The sequence below is a fragment of the Carassius auratus genome, chromosome 50 (assembly GCF_003368295.1).
Source record: "Carassius auratus strain Wakin chromosome 50, ASM336829v1, whole genome shotgun sequence".
In the NCBI taxonomy this organism is placed as follows: domain Eukaryota; kingdom Metazoa; phylum Chordata; class Actinopteri; order Cypriniformes; family Cyprinidae; genus Carassius; species Carassius auratus.
In genome coordinates this window covers 18701525-18721734 of record NC_039292.1, presented here as the reverse complement: position 1 = coordinate 18721734, position 20210 = coordinate 18701525, and the positions used below count along the sequence as shown (strand labels likewise).

General features: G+C 39.7%; 1 protein-coding gene across 5 annotated transcripts; it reads right to left on the bottom strand.

Annotated features, from left to right (window-relative positions):
• Nucleotides 1-915: 915 nt before the first annotated feature.
• On the bottom strand, nucleotides 916-18937 carry tdrd12 (tudor domain containing 12). 5 transcript variants are annotated; one of them, XM_026239565.1, is made up of 36 exons: nucleotides 18885-18937; nucleotides 17820-17955; nucleotides 17461-17506; nucleotides 14228-14392; nucleotides 13784-13920; nucleotides 13266-13385; nucleotides 13124-13179; nucleotides 12960-13045; nucleotides 12599-12824; nucleotides 12361-12467; nucleotides 12194-12279; nucleotides 11989-12031; nucleotides 11803-11861; nucleotides 11597-11677; nucleotides 11457-11517; nucleotides 11270-11377; nucleotides 10866-11051; nucleotides 9965-10118; nucleotides 9739-9866; nucleotides 9458-9649; nucleotides 9250-9378; nucleotides 8896-9013; nucleotides 8301-8440; nucleotides 8004-8221; nucleotides 7811-7892; nucleotides 7451-7632; nucleotides 7045-7252; nucleotides 6868-6960; nucleotides 6594-6766; nucleotides 4201-4416; nucleotides 3605-3663; nucleotides 3418-3511; nucleotides 3197-3310; nucleotides 2873-3026; nucleotides 2706-2766; nucleotides 916-2047 (listed from the first exon to the last, which is right to left on the bottom strand). In XM_026239565.1, exons 3-36 carry the CDS (start codon nucleotides 17482-17484, stop codon nucleotides 1974-1976), a joined length of 4134 nt encoding a protein of 1377 aa, XP_026095350.1. In that variant the 5' UTR covers nucleotides 17485-17506; nucleotides 17820-17955; nucleotides 18885-18937; the 3' UTR covers nucleotides 916-1973. The 5 variants fall into 5 exon arrangements, with proteins under 5 accessions (XP_026095350.1, XP_026095351.1, XP_026095354.1 ...); XM_026239566.1 differs by having other exon boundaries at nucleotides 17847-17955; nucleotides 18885-18930; XM_026239569.1 differs by lacking the exon at nucleotides 18885-18937 and adding an exon at nucleotides 18252-18275.
• Nucleotides 18938-20210: the final 1273 nt, after the last annotated feature.

Genomic DNA, 20210 nt, shown 5'->3' with positions numbered 1-20210 from the left:
ACGCAATCAGGACAAATAGATGAATAATATTTTAGGTTTGTTTTAACATCTTATTATTTAATATCATATTTTCTCCACTCCACTGAAAAAAAAAAGTGTCATCATTTGTAAATTAATATAAATTTTTAATCGCATCATTGATTATTCTCACTAAAATATTTCTCATAACATGTGGTATGTACTTTAGTTTAAAGATGAATTATTTTGCACCTATAGCACTCCTCGCTGTCATTAAAACATAGAATGCCACATGAAAATTATTTAGCCTATTGTTAATAAAATTATGTAATTATGTTTTTTGTAAAATTATGCATTTAGACTGTTTCTCTCCATTTATGTGAGCGCAATATTTCATGTAAATGTGTGTATATTGACATGGAAACAGTTTGAAATCATTATTTACTTAATTACTTTTCTCACTTAATGAAAAAGAGTTCGTAAGCATGGTTTATAATGTCCGTACGGTGCATCCTTATTTACGCCAAGTTTATTTTTTGTAAATCCCTATATGTGCGTGGAAAATTACCTATGCATTTACTATGCCCATTTTGTGCGTAGCCTATGCAACATTTATAAAGTAGACCACAGGGGGCCTACAACAGAACCTGCGCAAAAATCCCTTTATAAATCTGTCAGGGGAAGATTGTGCGTACGTGCTTCTCCACCCGGACTCCTCCCCGAAATCACCATATATGGAGCTTACAACGCCTAGTTTTACTATGCATAACCTTATCTGCATATAATTTCTATGCATTTTCCCATCCACGTGTCACCATATTTAACACTGTTAATGTAGATCATATGACTAGCCGTGCCTATGATTTTAGTTCAACTAAAACATTATATATATATATGAGTGTAACTCATTGCAACTTTAATCTGACAAACCATGAAACTCTATTTTTTTGGTATCACTTTATTGCTTCATAAAGAACACACAAAATTATGTTACACAATGTGTATTAATTTATGAAATCGAAAAAAAAAAGATTATGAAAAAAAACATTTTGCACTACAATCAATCAGCAAGGTTGACATTCACAAAACATTTGAACAAAACTAGTTGAACTTAAAAGGAACACTCCATCATTTTTGAAAATAGGCTTATTTTCCAACTCCCTTAGAGTTAAATGGTCGAGTTTTAATGTTTTCAATCTCATTCAGCCGATCTCCAGGTCTGGCGGTAGCACGTTTAGCTTAGCATAGATCATAGGATCAGATTGGACCGTTAGCATCTCGCTCAAAAATGACCAAAGAGTTTCGATATTTTTCCTATTTAAAACTTTACTCTTCTGTAATTACATCATGTACTAAAACCGATGGAAAATGAAAAGTTGCGATTTTCTAGGCCGATTTGGCTAGGAACTATACTCTCAATCCGGCGTAATCATCAAGGAACTTTCCTGCCGCACAATGGGTGCAGCATGTACAGTAATATTAGTCCCCCCCCCCAAAACAATAGTCCCCAGCTAGTTTGTCCTGTTGAGCTGGTTTCCTGCAGAGTTCAGCTCCAACCCTGAAAAAAAAAAATCCTCACTTTTCTGTAGATTAGTAATCCTGAAGACATTGAGGAGCTTGTTCAGGTGTGTTTGATTAGGGTCGGATCTGAACTCTGCAGGACCAAGGCTCTCCAGGACCCAACTTGCTTACCCCCAGCCAAGAAAATAGCAACTATTCATTACACAATTTTTGAGTGAGATGCTAGCAGTTTAATACGATTCATTGATCTATGCTAAGCTAAGCTAAAAGTTCTACCGCCAGACCCGGAGATCGGCTGAATGGATTCTTAAATGGTAAAACTCTACTGTTTAACTCTAGGGGAGCCATTCAATAGACATTGTATAAACAAAACAAATACTGAAATTACTATTATTATTATTATTATTATTGGGCAATTAAAGGAAATGAAATGGATCTGTATTTCAGCTACTGAACGTACTGTACAAGAGTTCAGTATTTGGGATCGGTTGTCTTCAGTCACTGTCGCTGTCGCTCTCAGAGCTGACGTAACAGCCCTCCTCTCCCACCTCGGCCAGGAACAAGTGCCCTGATCCACGACAACACACGCCATTTAAAGTGACACAGTAAACATGCAGTTTCAACTCTATTAAAATAATTATTTAAAATGAAACTTTAAAAATAACTATTATTATTTAGTTGTTTTCTTAATCTGAGTGGTTCAAAACTTGATGACAACTGCTCATACATAAGTCATCACACCTATTTGGTTGTTCGTGGTCAAAACTGACCAACCATGGGAAATAAATGAGGAAGACCCTAGCATGAAGCAAAGGGAGGGATATATATACGATCTAAATCAGGGGTTCCCAAACTTTTCAGCTCATGAATCCCAAAATAACAGTGCCATTACTTCAGGACCCCCACTTACCTAATTAGTTGGGTAGGCTATGTTGGAGTTTTATTTTTAATTCAACTATCTTTTTTTTTTTTTTTATGGGTAAAATATGCTATTTCTAATCCTTAAAAAAATTAGTTGATTTCTGGAAATCATCTTGCGATCCCTCCTCGTGGTTTGGCGAACCCGACCCCTGCTTTGGGAACCCCCGATCTAAATCACCTAGAAACCTCACAAAGGTGCAGAATTGTATTGTTATCATGGTTTAAACTAAATGACACTGTTGGCATCCCCAATCAAACATCATCTCAGGAAGGTTTACTCCATCAGATACAGATCAACTCCTCACCGTTTACTGAAGAAACACGAGTCTCGTCAATGTGGTCAAATTCATAGCTGACAAATGGGCTCTGTGGATTAACAGACATGACAAAAACAGTCATTACAAATCAAACTTATTAAACCCTTTCTCTGGTCTAATGAACTGTCGACATTGTAATAAGATCTAGATGGTGCCTTGTGTTTGAGGAGTGAACTCCAGTCCCGCTTTTCCTTTTTCTTCAGCTTGATCACAGGCTCATTGCATCTCATTTCCCACGAGGACTCCTCAGCGAGGATGTCACCGGACAGCTCGAGCTTTGTGTAGTAATGCCGGTCATTCACGTACCCACTGAGATTCAAATACATGAGAAATTCCCATCAAATATACACGTGTTAAAAACCATACATCCATTCTTAGCCGTCCGGTTTTGTTAAGAAAATACAGCCATTAAACCGCCTTTCTAACATGAAAAATGTTAATAAAGAACTGAATAAACAGATGGTCTATGAGCATGTGACCTGTAAATGACTGCGTCTGAGAGGAATTCACACTTCTGCATCACTGGACTGATCAGCTTTATGTAGACCGTGACCAGCTCGGCCCTCTGGAACCATTTGATCTGTGGGTGAAAACTACCCGGGAAACACTTTGTGTTACTTTCAGATGTGAACGATAATCAGAAAACCTTCACACGTGGTATCACCGAATCTCAACAGTTTCTACAATACTTCTAACTCACCCGGTCGGCTGGAATAAGAAGGCGGCTGGATTGTGGATATTCTGTGGTTCATTGACTGCCTGCAATTTGTCGATGTTCAGGGCTTCATCTCCGTCTACATAATGTGGGAAAAACCAAGTGTTACTATAAATGGGAAGAAAACAGACTAGTTGACTTCAAACTATTCCTTAGATGGGAATAAACATGCCTGTTTCAGAGCTGGCAGGTCTGGTCGGGTTCGGAGATGAAAATCCATTCGGATCAGGGCTGAAAATTGAAAACAATGAGAAAGTCAGTTATCACACACCAGAGAAGAAGACAAGAGTCAGTTCTTATTCTGAACTGGTTGAAAATAAACCAATGTAGTCTGATGACGAACAAATGAGGTTTGTGTTGCATAAATCAATCACTGCAGAGGATCCACGGGTGAACACGTGATGCAATGCTACATCTCTCCAAATCTGATGAACAAACTCATCTACACCTTGTGTGGTCTGAGGGGGAGTAAACTATTCTTTTAGTATGGACACACTTACTGTAGGTTGGCGGTAAAACAAAACAAAAAAAATGCAACCGCTCGAATGGAAAGATTAGGAGGATGCCATAAAGCAAAATGTCATATGTAGCGAAAACAACAGAAAGAAACTGAAAAGCATCTATGCTCAATGTATCCTGTAGCCTAAAAGTCAGTTAGTATAACAAACGGAGATAGTAGCATAATAGTACTGGAACAAACTGAAGATGAAAAAACTAAATTCAAAAATACATCAGGTGAGATTTTTTGAATACATCAGTAAAACAAACCTCATGATATCCCCGCTTCCCTCTGAAGAATCATCATCATTCCTGTCCTTCAGGTGTCCATTGCACTGGACAGCACTGTTGTTCTGGGGGCTGATGGGAGTCTGGCTGAACTCCATGACTGCATTATGACTGCTCACTAACTCCTTCATCTTACTGGTCAGAGCGTCTTCTAGAACATCAGCTCTCTGCTGAGAGGATGACGACGGGCTCTCAAACCTGTCAAACAAAAATTGTGGTTTCTTGAAACAAAATCACTCTTTACCTTTTTTTTTTAAGTAATCCTGGTTCTCTGAGATAACAGGAATGAGCATTGCGTTGATTCATGTTTTGAGGGGTGAGTTTCCATCCTCCTCCGAATACAAACACTGCAAGTTAGTAAGCCACCCCCTTTGAATGTCAATCTCAAGAAGGGTTCGTGATGAGGGGCTTTTTGGATATGAAAGTAAGTGTTGACTCAATAACACACAACTGTTTTTAGCAATAGCACTCTTTACTGCTCAGCAATACGTCTGCCCACTGCTCCGGGTGTGTGTTCACTGATGTGTTCACATGGATGGGTGAAATGCAGAGCACAGATTCAGAGTATGGGACACCATACTTGACTACACGTCACTTTCACTTGATTTCTGGAACGTAACGACCAATCAGAGGAGTTTCAGTTAGAATCCAATCCAATTAGAAACAAATCAGTTTTTGGAAGAAGAGTTTCCTCCCAATCGTGATTCAATGCAATGTGGACCATTTCAAAAGGAAAATATTAGGGATGCACCGATCATGATTTTTCATGGCCGATACCGATACCGATTTTTTACAAGCAAATTGGCCGATTCCGATACCGATTTCCGATTTTTCTTTTAAGCAACAAACAAGAAAGACAGAAAATGTACATAAACAAGATATTTGGTATTTAATAGGCCACACTTGCTTTTGGTTATTGAAAACGATAACCGTAGCCATCTGAAATTAGGCAGTTACTGCACAATCAGTAGCCTACATTCAATACAAACATAGATGGTACAGACATCAGCATTTAGCTTTTGTTTTTGAATTGGGTTGAAACTACAGAGAACTGGCCTTAAATATAAAGATTAACTGTAACCATGTGAAATTAAAGTCAACAAAACTGCATAGTTCTACAGTCCACACAACACAATCAACAAGATGTTTCTTAATCAGCATTCAGTATTTTAGTTTTTAAATTTGGTTTTAAATAAAAAAAAAAAAAGCTCTTTACTAGTGAGACTAAATAAAAGTATGCTAAATAAATACATTTTCCAAAACTGGTGCGAATAAAACAAAGATGCACAGCAATTTTTTTTTTTACTTGAGCCAGTGAAAAATAAATAACTTATTGTCTCAAGTAAAAAAAGAATATACATGTGAATCATTACCCTAAAATGTTTTAATTGGATGAATAAAACACTATTTTTCAGTGTACTACAGCAGGTGATTTTTAAATTAAATTAAGTCTGTAATTTTAAGGTAAAATAAAAAATAATCATCCTAATGCAGAACTGACGCTTATTTCTGGCTTTTCAAACGTGTATGCAAGTTCTATAAAAAAAAACAAAAAAAACCTTTCAGTTTTGTCACAGTTTAGTCCGTTTTGTTTCTCATGCAACACGTGAGAAGTTGAGCTGAACATCTCTTCACGGTCTACCCGTGTTCAGGGCGCGGACCGGTAGAGCGACTCTTATTTGTGCGTCAGTACACCAACGGCTGAACGCTTCCTGCTGCTATCTGTGCCTCAGACATGTAGCTCTGGATTTCCAGTACTGATCGGCTGCCCGTTTCATGCGCACAGATTTCGAAATACTCTTCCACACAAATGACATAGTGAACGATTACAATGTAGTGTGTTCACGCGAGCGAACTTATGGAAAAATCGGCCGAAAAAAAGACCAAAAACCGGCCGATTGCCGATCGCGTATTTTAAGCAAAAACCGTCCGGTTCCGATTTATGGCCGGTCAACCGGTGCATCCCTAGAAAATATATTTCAATTTTTTTCTATTGTAAAAAATGACCTAAATATTTAATACGGGAATGATTCACTGAGCAAGGCTGGGTGCTGAAACGTTTGATCCATACGTGCTTTTTGTATAATAAAATAATCAACAAATCTTCATAAAATACACAAGTGAGTTCGGATCCTGCATTTCCCATTTGACATCATCATGATTTTCATTGATCTGCACACCCGAGTGTTAATCTGGGTGCAGTAATTTCACTTTTTTATTAAATTAAAAACAAACAATAGCAGTTAAAAATAACAATAACAATGAAATAAGCCTTAATGTACCTAAAAATAGGTTTGATTTTCTTGACACAAAATATAAATTTCTATTCCTTTCTATTGTAAACCATTAGACTGATCTGAATATTAGTAATAAACCTGTCATCCGTTAAGTGCTGGAGCATGACTGCGTTCTCATCTCCCTGGAAAACGCTCTTCAGCAGATCCACATGCTGAGGATTATTGACACCAAACCCAGAGGCCAAGATCTCCGCATGGACGTTATACTCATTAATGTAGGTCTTCAGACCAGGAACACGCGTCATGCGCACCTGTGTGAAGAGAACAGATCCAGAAAAGAGCACCAGAATGACTTCAGACTGGACCAGCGAAACCTGCTAAGGCAACTGATGCAAACACGTTGAACACGTACCATAGGATCAACCCAGACAGTATTTCCCACACTCATCACAACCCTGGCCTGATGCAGCTTCCCTCGGATCTTCTGACTGATGGCTCTGGTCACCTGAAAACAGACATTCCTCGTTTCTAAAACAACCGTTTATGTTCAAACCGAAGAACGGTGTTCTTTCAGAAGGATTATGGAGACCTTCGGGTTCCAGTCCACCTCCCCATCGACGGGCTGCGCTCTGCACAGGATGATCTCCACAGCCTGGTCGGGCACAGCCTGGAACCGAGGAGGAAGCTGGAGAAGCTGGTGTGATTTCACTTCCTGTGTGCGGCCCTCATCTATGAAGCAGGCAGTGACGCTGCTGAACAGCTGCTCTCCTTTCTCCGGCAGCTCCGTCACACGCACCCTAGAACCAATCAAACAACTCTTCCCCATCAACTTACATTTGATACATGTCATTTATTCATTTACACACACAACCTTTCAAACGTCTGGGTTTGGAAAGAAGTGACACAAATAAATCAGGATATAAGGCGTAGTGGGAGTGACTCCTGGTTAACGTAGTATTAACGGGTCGTGTTCACGAGGGCGTCTGTGTGATTACCGGTTATAGATGTTCTCCTCTTGGATGGCGTAAAGCTCTCCTTTGAGCACTTGGACAGCACAGAGTCTCTCACTAGCGTAGTGTGCGTTCATTTCAGCAGCGAGAGTCTCGTAACGATCCTCTTTCTGGCTCACGATGCGGCCCGAGTACACATTCGCTGACTTTATGCACAGCGGCAAAACCTTTTGAAAAGTTTCAAAAGAAACATCTACAGTCAACCGCTAGCAGAAGAGACACTGAGACACGAAAAAAAGGTCCAGAATTAATATTCAGCGCTCTCTCAAAACATAAAAGAACCGATTGTAAAAAGCTGTTTTGTGGCCACTTGAGACAAAAACCAGAGAAGTTATGATAACGAACCATGATATTCCCAGAGTCAGGGTGCTTTGGCTGATCCAGGGCTTTGTTGATCATGTGTCGATCCGGACAAACTGTGCTGTCTCTGGAAAGAGGTTGCATACATTTTCAAGTTAGCAGCATGTGTTCACAAATGATTTCTACTTGCATTTAACACTATTAACGCCTGGTGGAAGTACTACAGTGAAGCAGAGACCTGCAGAAGCCGAAGCTCTTGAGCGAGGAGCAGAGGGGTCTGTCGGTCTTCTGCTCCTCTTTGGCCTGCTGGACGCCCAGAGCGAACGTCAGCAGCTCCGGGGGCAGAAGAGCGCCGCTTCTCCTCAGGTACCGCAGGACGCCACACACGTGACGGGCGTTCAGCTCCGACAGCAGCCACACGGACTGAGCTGCAGGAGAGGAGCTCTCGGCATGATCCTGTGCGGGACGTATATTTTTACAACATTCACAAATGTCCCAAACAATTGGAGAGAACAAAAGAAATCGAAAGAGGTACCATATCCGAGAGGTTTCTGAAATGCTCTGACATGCAGAACAGGCGGCTGCCGAAGAGTTTGGGGGAGCTGGGAAACCCATAATGCACCACGCACGTGGCGTCCCGGATGCCGAGAGCCTTGAGACAGTCATTGGTGGTGACTGAAGAAAGAAGAACCAACGCTCCCTAATATTAGCACATGATCTCGTTTGGTTATGTCTTCGCAACCAATTCTTAACTTCTAGAAATGCTGTCTATAGTGTTTTTGTTTTTTTGTGTATGCGACCATGAATTAATGTTATCTCGTGTGATGGTATATTATTTTGTGGTAATGATAAATACCTGTTTATTTATTAATTATGAGACTCATAGCTTTTAGTTAACCAAACAACAAATAAAGAATAAAACTAATGTTTACTAATTACTGACATATAGAAGATAAAGGATAACAGAACGTAACAGGAACGTTCTCCAAACCTCAAGGAAACGTTTTATTTACATAAACTTTTTTTTTTTTGCCTAACCAACAAAATGTCTTTTCAAGGAACCGAAAATGAACACTAACAGTGTAAAAACAGAGACACCTTGACACATTTAGCATATTACAGATACTTACCCAGAATGACTTGCGTTCCACGGCTGATGTCTTTCCTCCACTGATCAATGACGAAGTCAAACTGATCCGTCACGTCTTCATGAGCTTTCAGTGTGAAGACGGCCGTGTTGACCACAGCCTGAAAGACAGATGTGCATTAGTCAGATCCATCAGAAGCGGAAGCCAATCAGCATTGAGACATCGGTGGCTTCAAATATTGCAAACATAGTAAACGATTTCTCATTAAATCATACTGTAGTATTGAGCATGACGGTTAAATTTAAATTTTCACCACCACACAGGAATGATTTTATACATTTAATGCGATTGGTGGTCCATGACTCATCCTTCGCTGTGATTGGTGGAAGTCTGTACCTTATACACATGCTCGGTCTCCTCTGCGGAGTTGGTAATGATGAGGGTCTTCTGAGGTTTGGGCGGGTGGAAGTCCAGCGACCCGAGCAGAACGGAGATCTTGTCGCAGTCCAGACACAGCTGAACCCTCTGAAGGGGAAACACACAGACAGGAAGTCAGCGCTCAGCAGAGGGCGGGAGAGATATAACTCAGTTTGTGAAGACTGACCTGATGTACCCTGCCGTAGAGAGCTGCCTCCTCCATCACGGTGATGATGACGGAGGGGTAGATCATGTGCTCTCTGACCAGAGCCTCAATCCCGGCGCTCCAGCGGCTGCCCACTGCGATGATCTGCCTGGGGCACGACGACCTCTCCTCTCCAGAGACCACCTTCTGGAAGTGCTTCAGGATTACGGACATCTTCACAGAGAGGTAAAGAGCAAAGACCGGTCAGGCAAATTTGAGTGTGCCATTTTCTTAAAATGTGCTGTCCTCTTCTCTGGTGTCACCTGCTCAGGTGCTTGTGAATACAGGACATCAGCCTCATCCAGCACCAGGTGACACAGTCTCAGGAACAGGAAGCACTGAGCATCCAGCAGCCTCATCATGGTGAACGGTGTGGTCACCAGCAGCTGACCTTCATTAACATCACAGCAACATTAAAGCTAGCTTCGGCATCGGTCCAGATTCAAATGAGTTGAAACGCTCCACAATCTACGGCAGACAAAATCTCACAGTTCCTCTGGATCTTGAACTTCTTGGGCTCTTCCTGGTCCACACCCAGCAGCACACTGGTGGGATGGAGGTTGTACGTTGCTTTACTGTCCTCCAGGAGCTCCAGCACTGTCTGAACCTTCTCCCAGCCCGGACACAGGATCACTGCTATGGGCTGCAGACAGAGAGAAACTGAAGATGTAGCAGCAAAACTGGGATCAGATCATAAATAATAAGGTGAAGCTGCACTGTATCAGAGATTTTCTGTGAAGTCTTGTGCTTACACCGTATTCTTTTCAAACATGCTACACAAAGCCTTTTTCTTCCCAAACCACATGAAATCAGCAAAAATTAAAGCCTTATTTTGTCATCATTCAATGTTATTTGATTAGATGTGCCTAGAGGTGGAGCTGCACCATAGGTCCCACCAAGCCCAAACATGGAGGTGCACCAAAGGGACCAGTAAGGAGGTGGATCTGCACCATGCCGGAGATCTTCTATGAGCTCTTGTGCATATGTATGGGCTGTGCCATACAAAGTTGGAAATTTGAAATGCTCATTTTGCCCTAATTTGAGGTTGTTTACACTAATATGAGGCTTCTGACCACCCCTTACAGTGGTTTGAGTGACTAAGTTGCATTAGCCACCTTTCACATGGGCGTTCAGTGTGGTATTGACTTGTAATTAGATCAACCAAGACTGATGGTAGAGGTGGAGCTGCACCATGGGCCCCTCTTGAGCTCAAAGGTGGAGCTGCACCACAGGGCCCACCAGAACCAAACATGGACCAGTAAACCCAGAGGTGGAGCTACATCAAGTGGTCTCCTGCGCCCAGAGGTGAAGCGGTAGCATTGTTTCTTTTAAAGCCATTTAGTGTGTAACACTATTCTTCTGTGAGCAACAACAGAGCAGTGAATCTCACCCCGTTGCGAGCAGCGAGACTGGAGACGACAGAAACCGTCTGTAACAGCATCAGCAGAGGAGGAATATAGGACAGAGGGTTGTCTCCGCTGTGTGACACCAGCACAGTGTCAAAACCTCGTGCCACAGAGGGCCAACAGTAACTCTCTGCTACATTCGGTCCATTATACTTCCTCCACAACAGGAACTAAAACAAACAAATGCAACCTAATCAGACACAACAGGTCAAGAATCATATATTAAAATCATTAATACAACGGTCCAATTATACCTCACAGTCCTCGATTTCGTTAACAGAGTTAGACTGACTTTCCATTGTACAGCAGAAATGTGTCAAATAATGCAAAATGATAAATAATGCAATGATTATTCTGATATGGATAACATTAAAGCACGCTGGTCCACCTTTCTGAACTGTTCACTGATGGGTGCACGTGTCAGGGTACGGCAGGGTTCAACACGAAGGGCAGAGTGCACTATAACTCCCAAGTGTCCCGGATTACAGCGTTCAACCTGTGAAAACCACACAAGCAAGACTGAATACCACAATACATATGAGAACCAAGAAATTATTTAACTAAGAGGCTCTTACTTTGGCATCTAGAGACTCTTGGTCTGGATTGAGTGGATCAGGGTTTAGAAACTGCATAAGTCTGTCCACAATTACATCAAATAAATAGTGAAATCAGATGAAAAAGGCAATAGAAGTTTAGAAGTAACGTAGAAACCTACCTAGAAGAGGTCAGCTGATCTTCAAGACTGGGCTCTTGTGAGAGAGCTGCCACTTTCTGCTCTTCAGAGGAGTCACTCGCACTATGAAGACACGTAGCACAAACGAAACCACATTTTGATGTCAGTTAGGTGGGTTGCAGAATGAATAACTGGTCTGAAGTACGTATAATGAGGCTGAGTTCAGATGCACTCAATCCCAATCCTACCATGATGGTGAGCTTGCAGCTGGTGTCGGAGCAATGCTGTTATTATCGGTTTGATCAGGCTGAAAATATTAAGAGTGTCATTTCACAGTCACTCATTTTCTGATCATTCTTCACTCGGGTACTAACTGCTTCAATTTCACAAGATACATAAAGTAATAAAGTTTTGAAAGACACATCAGTACTTACTTGAGGAATCTGCTTTGAATGTGAAAGTGTGTCAAACATGTATCTGTGAAAAGAAAAACTATTATTTACTAAACTATTTTGTTGGCAAGTTTACTTAGTTTGTGTTTGGATTGACACCTGACTTAATGGTAATTCAATCAAAAACTGTATTATACACGAGTAATGACTTAAGTCAGGAGGGATGAGGTTCAGGTGGAAATCTTACTGAGGCTTGTGCATGCGAGTCTGACCACAGCATTCATCTGAGAAGATGTCAGTGGCCTCCGCTCTGATACGCCATCCTCTGCCAATCTGATCAAACCAGAAATAAAGAGTTTGAATGGCAGACACACAAACACACACACTGCCATATCATTATAAACGAACACTCACAGTATCGGTTCCAGCATTGCGCATCAGTTTAGGAGCTCGACGTGGCGTGTGCGCTTCCTCTGACACCTGTGGTTTCTGCTTTTCTGAATGAGAAACTTCATCGATTTCTAGATGAGAAACAAAATTAAATGTAGTGTGATTAATCATAAAAAAAAATGCAAACAAACAAATACACACGATATAAACCCTTATAATAACTGATGTTCACTAATTTTGTCCAACCCTTGTATGACCTTACCTGTATGTGGAGCATCTTTCCGCTCTTTTCCGATGGGAATATCTGGCGGTGGAGGTTTGATAGGGCAGCGTCCTTTCATTTCTAGGAGCTGGTGAGGGCTGGAGTAGATGTCCCACGCCAGGCTGATAGGAGTGCGATCTCCATTCCTGTTCCCTTCCAGCGCGCTGGACTCCTCTCTCATGAAACAAGCAAACTTCTTTGCCACGAGCTCATCGTTTACACAGATCTACACAATCACAGTGAATCGCAACATAACATTTAACCCAAATCATCTGCAGTCCATCTCGCTTCTTCAAAGTCCTGCTCAGGACAACTCTGTGATTTGAGGATGGCAAAATAATGTAATGTAAACATAATTTACCTTTGTTTCATTGATAGTCAAGTAGAGTTCAATGGCAGAGCAGCCTAACTGGGTTTCACACAGAACGGCTTCAACCAGAGTCGACACTAAAAACAAGCAGAGCCTGAGAAATCAATACTTACTGACAGTAAGCATGAGCTGGACTAACCAAAGCACACGTTTACCTTGTAATAGATTGTGCAGGTATTTTGTGGCAGAGCTGTCCCATGTTGAAGATGGACTGAGATCAAGACAGATACAAACAGTGGCTCAGAATGCATGCATGAATATTGATGCAAAAAGGTTTCTTCAGGAGATCTGACTTACACAAGCTCTGCTGTGTTTTCTGAGATGGGCACCTGTAGTGTCATTGGACGAATTCCAGCCAATTTAAAGCGTCTCACTCTGAAAGGCAGCTGCAGGAACCTCTCAAGAGGAGATCTTACACTGAGAGAAAAAACACTATAAACCCAAGTGCTAATGTAATGTGGATGTCCTGTGGATGAAGTGTCTCAACTGTTGTAGAAACTCAGTGTAATAACTACACATAGTGTAATAAGCATTACATTATTCATGTGATAAAATGTTTATAATGTAATAATTTTCTCAAAAGGTAATAACATCTTGGGCACAATGTGATAGTATTTACATTATGATAAGTGTATTACACCATTAACTTACCAACAACAGTCACACTGTTATAACTGTAATAGTTTAAAAAAGAAACATCATTGTGGACATTGTGCTTTTGTAAAATAAAGAAAAACAGGATGCACTTTCTGTCATCTAGGTTTCCAAGATTTTATTACATTTTGAGAAAATACAAACTGCAAAACGTCTCGTACTCATCTGCTCTGACGATGATGCGATCTCCGTGGTCTAATAACAAGCACCAAGCCTGAGTGTCCCCCGTCCCCTGAAAGACCGACTCGACTACCGCTCGACACCAACTCTTCAGATCCAGACTGAACACCACACACACCTGAGGGAGGAGACGGGACAGCTGACAGATCAATCATCTGAGAGCAGACAGGCATTATTCAAAGCCATTACATCAAACAGCGTCAACACACTCTCTCAAAACATTCTCTTATTTTACCCTCTTTAAATGAACTCCAACGTTTTAGTTGAATATTTACATAAATGCACATTTGTGACAAAAACGGTCACCTTTTTTAAGTTTTGGTTTTTAATCAACTGTGTTCCATTACATCATTTAGAGTCAGTTAAGATCATTTATTAGACAACTCAATATCCATCTATCATATGCATCTTCTGAAATGGCATACCAGCCCCTCCTTCAGTTCAGCAGGCTTTAGTTTTTGAACGTCCAGGTCGACATCATGGTAGAAGAGGTTCATTTTCACTCTCAGGTTCTCATAATCCTCCGGACTGTCCGGCTGAATGCCTGGTCCTTTCAGAACTCGAGCCCACAGACATCCTGGATCTTCAATCTGACAAAAAGCAGAGTGTGTGCGTGCTACATACCAACTGATCACTGGAGTAGACAGAATATTTATTAAATCTTTGCAATAAAAGCTTCTGACAGCTGTGTGTTTTAATCACCATATACACACAATTTTTTTTAAGATACAAAAGGAAGATAGCTTTAATTTCAATGTCCTTTAAAGTGATACTCCACCCCAAAATGAATATTTTTCAATCACTTACACCCACGTCTTTCCAAACGCATAAAGTTTTGTTCGTCTTTGGAACACAATTTAAGATATTTTGGATGAAAACTGGGAGGCTTGTGACGGTCCCATAGACTGGCAAATAAATAACATTGTCAAGGTCCGGGAAAGTATTAAAAGCATTGTCAGAATACTCTTGTAGATGAATTTGGAGAGACACAGAGGAGAGGAATTGTCTTCTTTGTGTACAAACAGTATTCTTGTAGCTTCATAATGTTACGGTTAAACCACTGATGGCAGATGGACTATTCTGACGATGCTTTTCGTACTTTCAGACCTTTACACGGTTATTTACTTTGCAGTCTATGAGACAGTCGCAAGCCTCCCGGGTTTCATCCAAAATATCTTCAATTGTGTATCAAAGACGAACAAAACTTTTACGGGCTTGGAACGACATGTAGGTAAGTGAAAAAAAAAAATCCCAGTTTTCATTTTGGGGCGGAGTATCCTTTTAAGCCAAAAACAGACATACTGCTCAATGGTGTCTCAAGAGACATTACAGGTGCTGGTCATATAATTAGAATATCATCAAAAATTTGATTTCACTAATTCCATTCAATATTCATTCATTACACACAGACTGATATATTTCAAATGTTTATTTATTTTAGTTTTGATGATTATAACTGACAACTAAGGAAAACCCCAAATTCAGTATCTCAAAAAATTAGAACATTGTGAAAAGGTTCAATATTGAAGACACCTGGTGCCACACTCTAATCAGCTAATTAACTCAAAACACCTGCAAAGCCTTTAAATGGTCTCTCAGTCTAGTTCTGTAGGTTACACAATCATAGGGAAGACTGACTTGACAGTTGTCCAAAAGACAACCAATGACACCTTGCACAAGGAGGACAAGACACAAAAGGTCATTGCAAAAGAGGCTGGCTGTTAAAAGAACTCTGTGTCCATGCACATGTATAGAGGCGAAGGGAAGGAAAAGATAGAAAAAAAATAAAGTGTACAAGCATGAGGTAAGATAACTGCTCGCTGGAGAGGATTGTGAAACAAAACACATTCAAAAATGTGGGGGAGATTCACAAAGAGTGGACTGCAGCTGGAGTCAGTGCTTCAAGAACCACTACACCGAGATGAAAGAAAGACATGGGTTTCAGCTGTCGCATTCCTTGTGAACAACAGACAGCGTCAGAAGAGTCTTGCTTCAAAAAGGACTGGACTGCTGCTATGTGGTCCAAAGTTATGTTCTCTGATGAAAGTAAATTTTGCTTTTCCTTTGGAAATCATGGTCCCAGAGTCTTGAGGAAGAGAGGAGAGGCACACAATCCATGTTGCTTGAGGTCTAGTGTAAAGTTTCCACAGTCAGTACTCCACAGTAAAAATATTTTCTTTGTATTAGTATTATGTAATATTCTAATTTTCTGAGATACTGAATTTGGGATTTTTCGTAGTTGTCAGTTATAATCATCAAAATTAAAAGAAATAAACATTTTAAATACATCAGTCTGTGTGTAATGATTGAATATAATATACAAGTTTCGCTTTTTGAATGGAATTAGTGAAATAAATCATCTTTTTGATGACATTTTAATTATATGACCAGCACCTGTATGCCATTTTAACAAAGTGGAGACTGGGCACTGCATGTGCTGAACCTTTGTTCGGAATTTATGTAATACATACGTAAATTAATATATGAAAAAAAAAAAAGCCTGCAAAAATAGGGGGGGGGGGGGGTGAATAATTAAAGGGTTGCCATGGTCCAGAACGCTAATAAAACATCAAAGTAGTCCATGTGACATCAGAGGGTCAGTTAGAATTTGTTGAAGCATCAAAAAAAACATTTTGGTCCAAAAATAACAAAAATTACAACTAATGGGTCTGTTGTGAGTGTGATTGTTGTGACAGTTGTCGTACAATGCTGCTGATGTGTTTTCTGGTGCACCCAATAACAAAAATAACACGTCAGCAGCGTGTTTTTATACAGTTTATGGTAAATACATGTAAAAAACGTATCCTTGTCGTGCGGCTGAATCAGAAGAGCATACACCATCTGCGTACAGTTCAGATTTGCCAAAACAGCGCTACGCTGATTGGGATAGACACAGAGGAGAGGAATTGTTGAATAAAGTCGTTATTTTCTTTGTGTACAAAAAGGTTTTGTCGTTGCTTCATAAAGTTACAGTTGAACCACAGATGGCACATGGAGTATTCTGACGATGCTTTTCATACTTTCCTGGACCTTGACAAATATTTATTTTGCAGACTATGGGACAGTCACAAGACTCCTAGTTTTCATCCAAAATATCTTACATTTTATTCTGAAGACGAAAAAAGCTTGGGGACGACATGGGGGTAAAGTGATTAGTGACAAAATATTCATTTTGGGGTAGAGTATCCTTTTAAGGCAAAAACAGTTTAATGCTCAATGGTGTCTCAGGAGATATAATGACATTTTTTTTTTAAAGTGACAGTGTTTTTTTTAATGAATGAATAATTAAATTATTAGAAATAAGCCAATACTGTGCTGCCTACTGTAAGGCACTTAAGGGCAAATACATAAATATCTTGTCATAAATTGTTTGAAAATATCACCTAGCCTTTTTTTCTTTTTGTAAACAATTATCAGTGTTACATATGACATCCCAGAAAGAGCCTTACTATTAGGGCTATTGTAATTTATTTAGACTTTTCATCTACTTTTACTTTATGTACTACTTCATTAAACGCAAATAAAAATGAATATTATATAAGCATAAAAATGACAAAACCAAAACACCTTGAAATAATGAATAACAGTATCTTTACAATACTAAAATAATACTGGTTGCTTTGTATCTGATAGAAACAGCCATCATGTAGTGCTCTACCTTGATTATTTGTATTTCTAACATTTCTCAGATTCCACAGCAAAGCCTGCAAAAGAGTGAAAAAGAATAAGATACTTCACAAGACATCAACATGATGGCAAATGTATAGCCAGGGGGGGGGGTGATCTTAGTGACTAAAAAAATAAATATATATTTAAAAAAAAAAAAACATCACAGAGGGCAATTTCTCCTAGTTGATGCAAAAAGACTGATGGACAAATTAGGAGACAACCCTCAAAGACATTACTTCTGCAAAAGAGCAATATACGTCAGCTAACGTTAGATGAGCTATGTTTTTACAAAGACAGTTAAATAAACTTCGTTGCTGTAGTTTTAAATGCCAGTCACATTTGTATTACTTGTAGAAATATATGGCATCACATCACCCATCAAACTGGTCCAAATGAAGTCTTGTAGGACTGTTTTGGAGACAAAGACTCACAGCCTGTTTTCTGTCAAAGTCTGGTTCAACCGATGAGTTTAGCACGGGGCAATCTGTTAAACGAGACAAATTCGGAGTAAGTTATCTGTTGGGAAAATAGTCGATAGTTAAAGTAAATCCACGCTAACACGGTTTTGCCGTTGCGATTTAAAAAAATGGCCAAAGCCTCCGTTATTGCTAATAACAATATGAACTAACAAGAACTAGCAACAATGACAATGTGAGTTGTTCCTGAGAAGCTAATGTTAATTGATGGAGCAACAAGGAGGCAGCACGATCGCTTTGATACAAAAGTTGATAGCAAATAAACAAGTTAATATCGAGTAACCGCCGCGAATCCGAGCAGCACCTGATCTCTTTCCTGAATCTTCAGTGATTCCTTGTTTTTGAACAAAACGGTTCAGTGGATGATTCAATGACTCGTTCAGCGGTTTGAACGAATCGGTTGAATGAATGATTGACTGCCATAAAAGAGTTTGCTCGCGAGTTATTGATCCGAAAAAGTCGAATCTGTGAATATCTTGCCATTTACTACTTAAAAAAGGTCATTTGTTGTCATCTAGAGTTACTGTTGTAACGATGTGACCAGCAGAAAGAGTCACGTCCAAGTGCTGCTTGACAATCAGATGACGGTTTTTAAAAATTAATAAAGTTTTTATTACACGTATAAACTGCACGAGGACCACGCTGACCAAAACAACAGCACATTCGCAATATTTAATGGAAGATACTACAGGACACGTGAAACTTTTAAAGTTATATAAAAACGTAAACTATTTGTTAACACATATTGGATGTTTGTGAGTTTAAGCAAACGTTTTTGCACAAAGTTGGTGTTGGAAAGAAACTAGAAACCCTATTTTTCTCGAGTGCTTCTTAACGACATGAAGGTTTATTAATAGTTAAATGTGATAATTAATAGCGTGTGAGGCGTGAAAAATGATCGTTTAGGCATAAATACGAAAGAAAAAACAAGACTTACCTCATCTGCTTTTCAAGAAATGCTATAGAGACGTGCACGTGGAAATCAGTGACGCCATCAATCAAACGAGCAGAGATTCACGTGCAACAAATATAAATCACATTTATTATTTAAAACACAGATTTGGTTCTCCAGCTTTAACCATAGTTGCGCAAAAATATTAAATATTATCTTTCTGTCAGGAAAACTCACCTAAATACTGATGACGTCATCCCACATTTAGGGGCATATGCCAAACTTTTGTTCAATAAAATGCGCTTCAGTCAAATGCATTTGCTTTCATTCTATTTATGAAAACTAAATTAATTTTAAAAATTAATAAAATACCTTTTAAAACCCCTCGGCACCTTTGAACAGAAAAAACAAAATCCACTTACAAGCACTTTACATTACATCACTCCAAATCAGCAAACACCTTTGCAGCCAACTTTTTAGCCAACAAATTAACAAATATTTAGTACTGGTACAATTATCTGAGTGGGGTGTTTATCATGGTTTTAGGCTTTCCTTTTTTCACATTACAAATTAATTATATACATGCATGCATAGTGTGCAGGTCTTGGCATGACATAATTCCTCTCCCCCAACTCCTCTGTGGTATCCAAAGACATTCCATTATAGAACTGGAATAGAACAGAATATAATTAACAGTACTACTGAAAACATTAATTAATGGAATAGTTCACTTCACCCCAAAATTTACTGACATTACTTACTCCTGTCACTAAATTTTATTACTTTAGGACTTACTTTGTTCTGTGACATGCAAAAGGAGATATGCTGTGTGATGTAATGCTCATCCTTTTCCGTGAAATTACAGTGAATGAGGGATTTCTTCTAGCAACAAACCAGCATTGTGGTAATTAAATATTCACTTAGTTATCACCAAAGCTCTGAGCTCTCTCTATTTGTTGTAGATCATTATGCTTCCTCAGAAGACTGTCGAAATTAGTTTTAGCAGATACCTTCAAACACAAATGCTGCCTGAGAAATCATTGTCTTTTAGGGTAGCGAGACAAGTCAGCTGCCTAAGCTTTCAGACACAGCCCTCATGTTTTATACTTCCATTTAGGTAAGTATAATATCATCTTGGATAAGTAAACATGTCAATTTGCACCTTTGGAATAAAAAAATGCATTGCCAGTGCTTCATTTTGCGTTTTGCATTTTAACATTAATTTAACCCTTATGCGTTGGTGGGGACGTTTTCGTCCACTAGGGGGTAAAGTTGAGTTTTATTTTGTCCACAACTTGCCCCCATCCCCCCCCCCCCCCCCCCCCCCGTTCCAACCATTTATCATTTGATCTGATAAATGTACCCCCTACT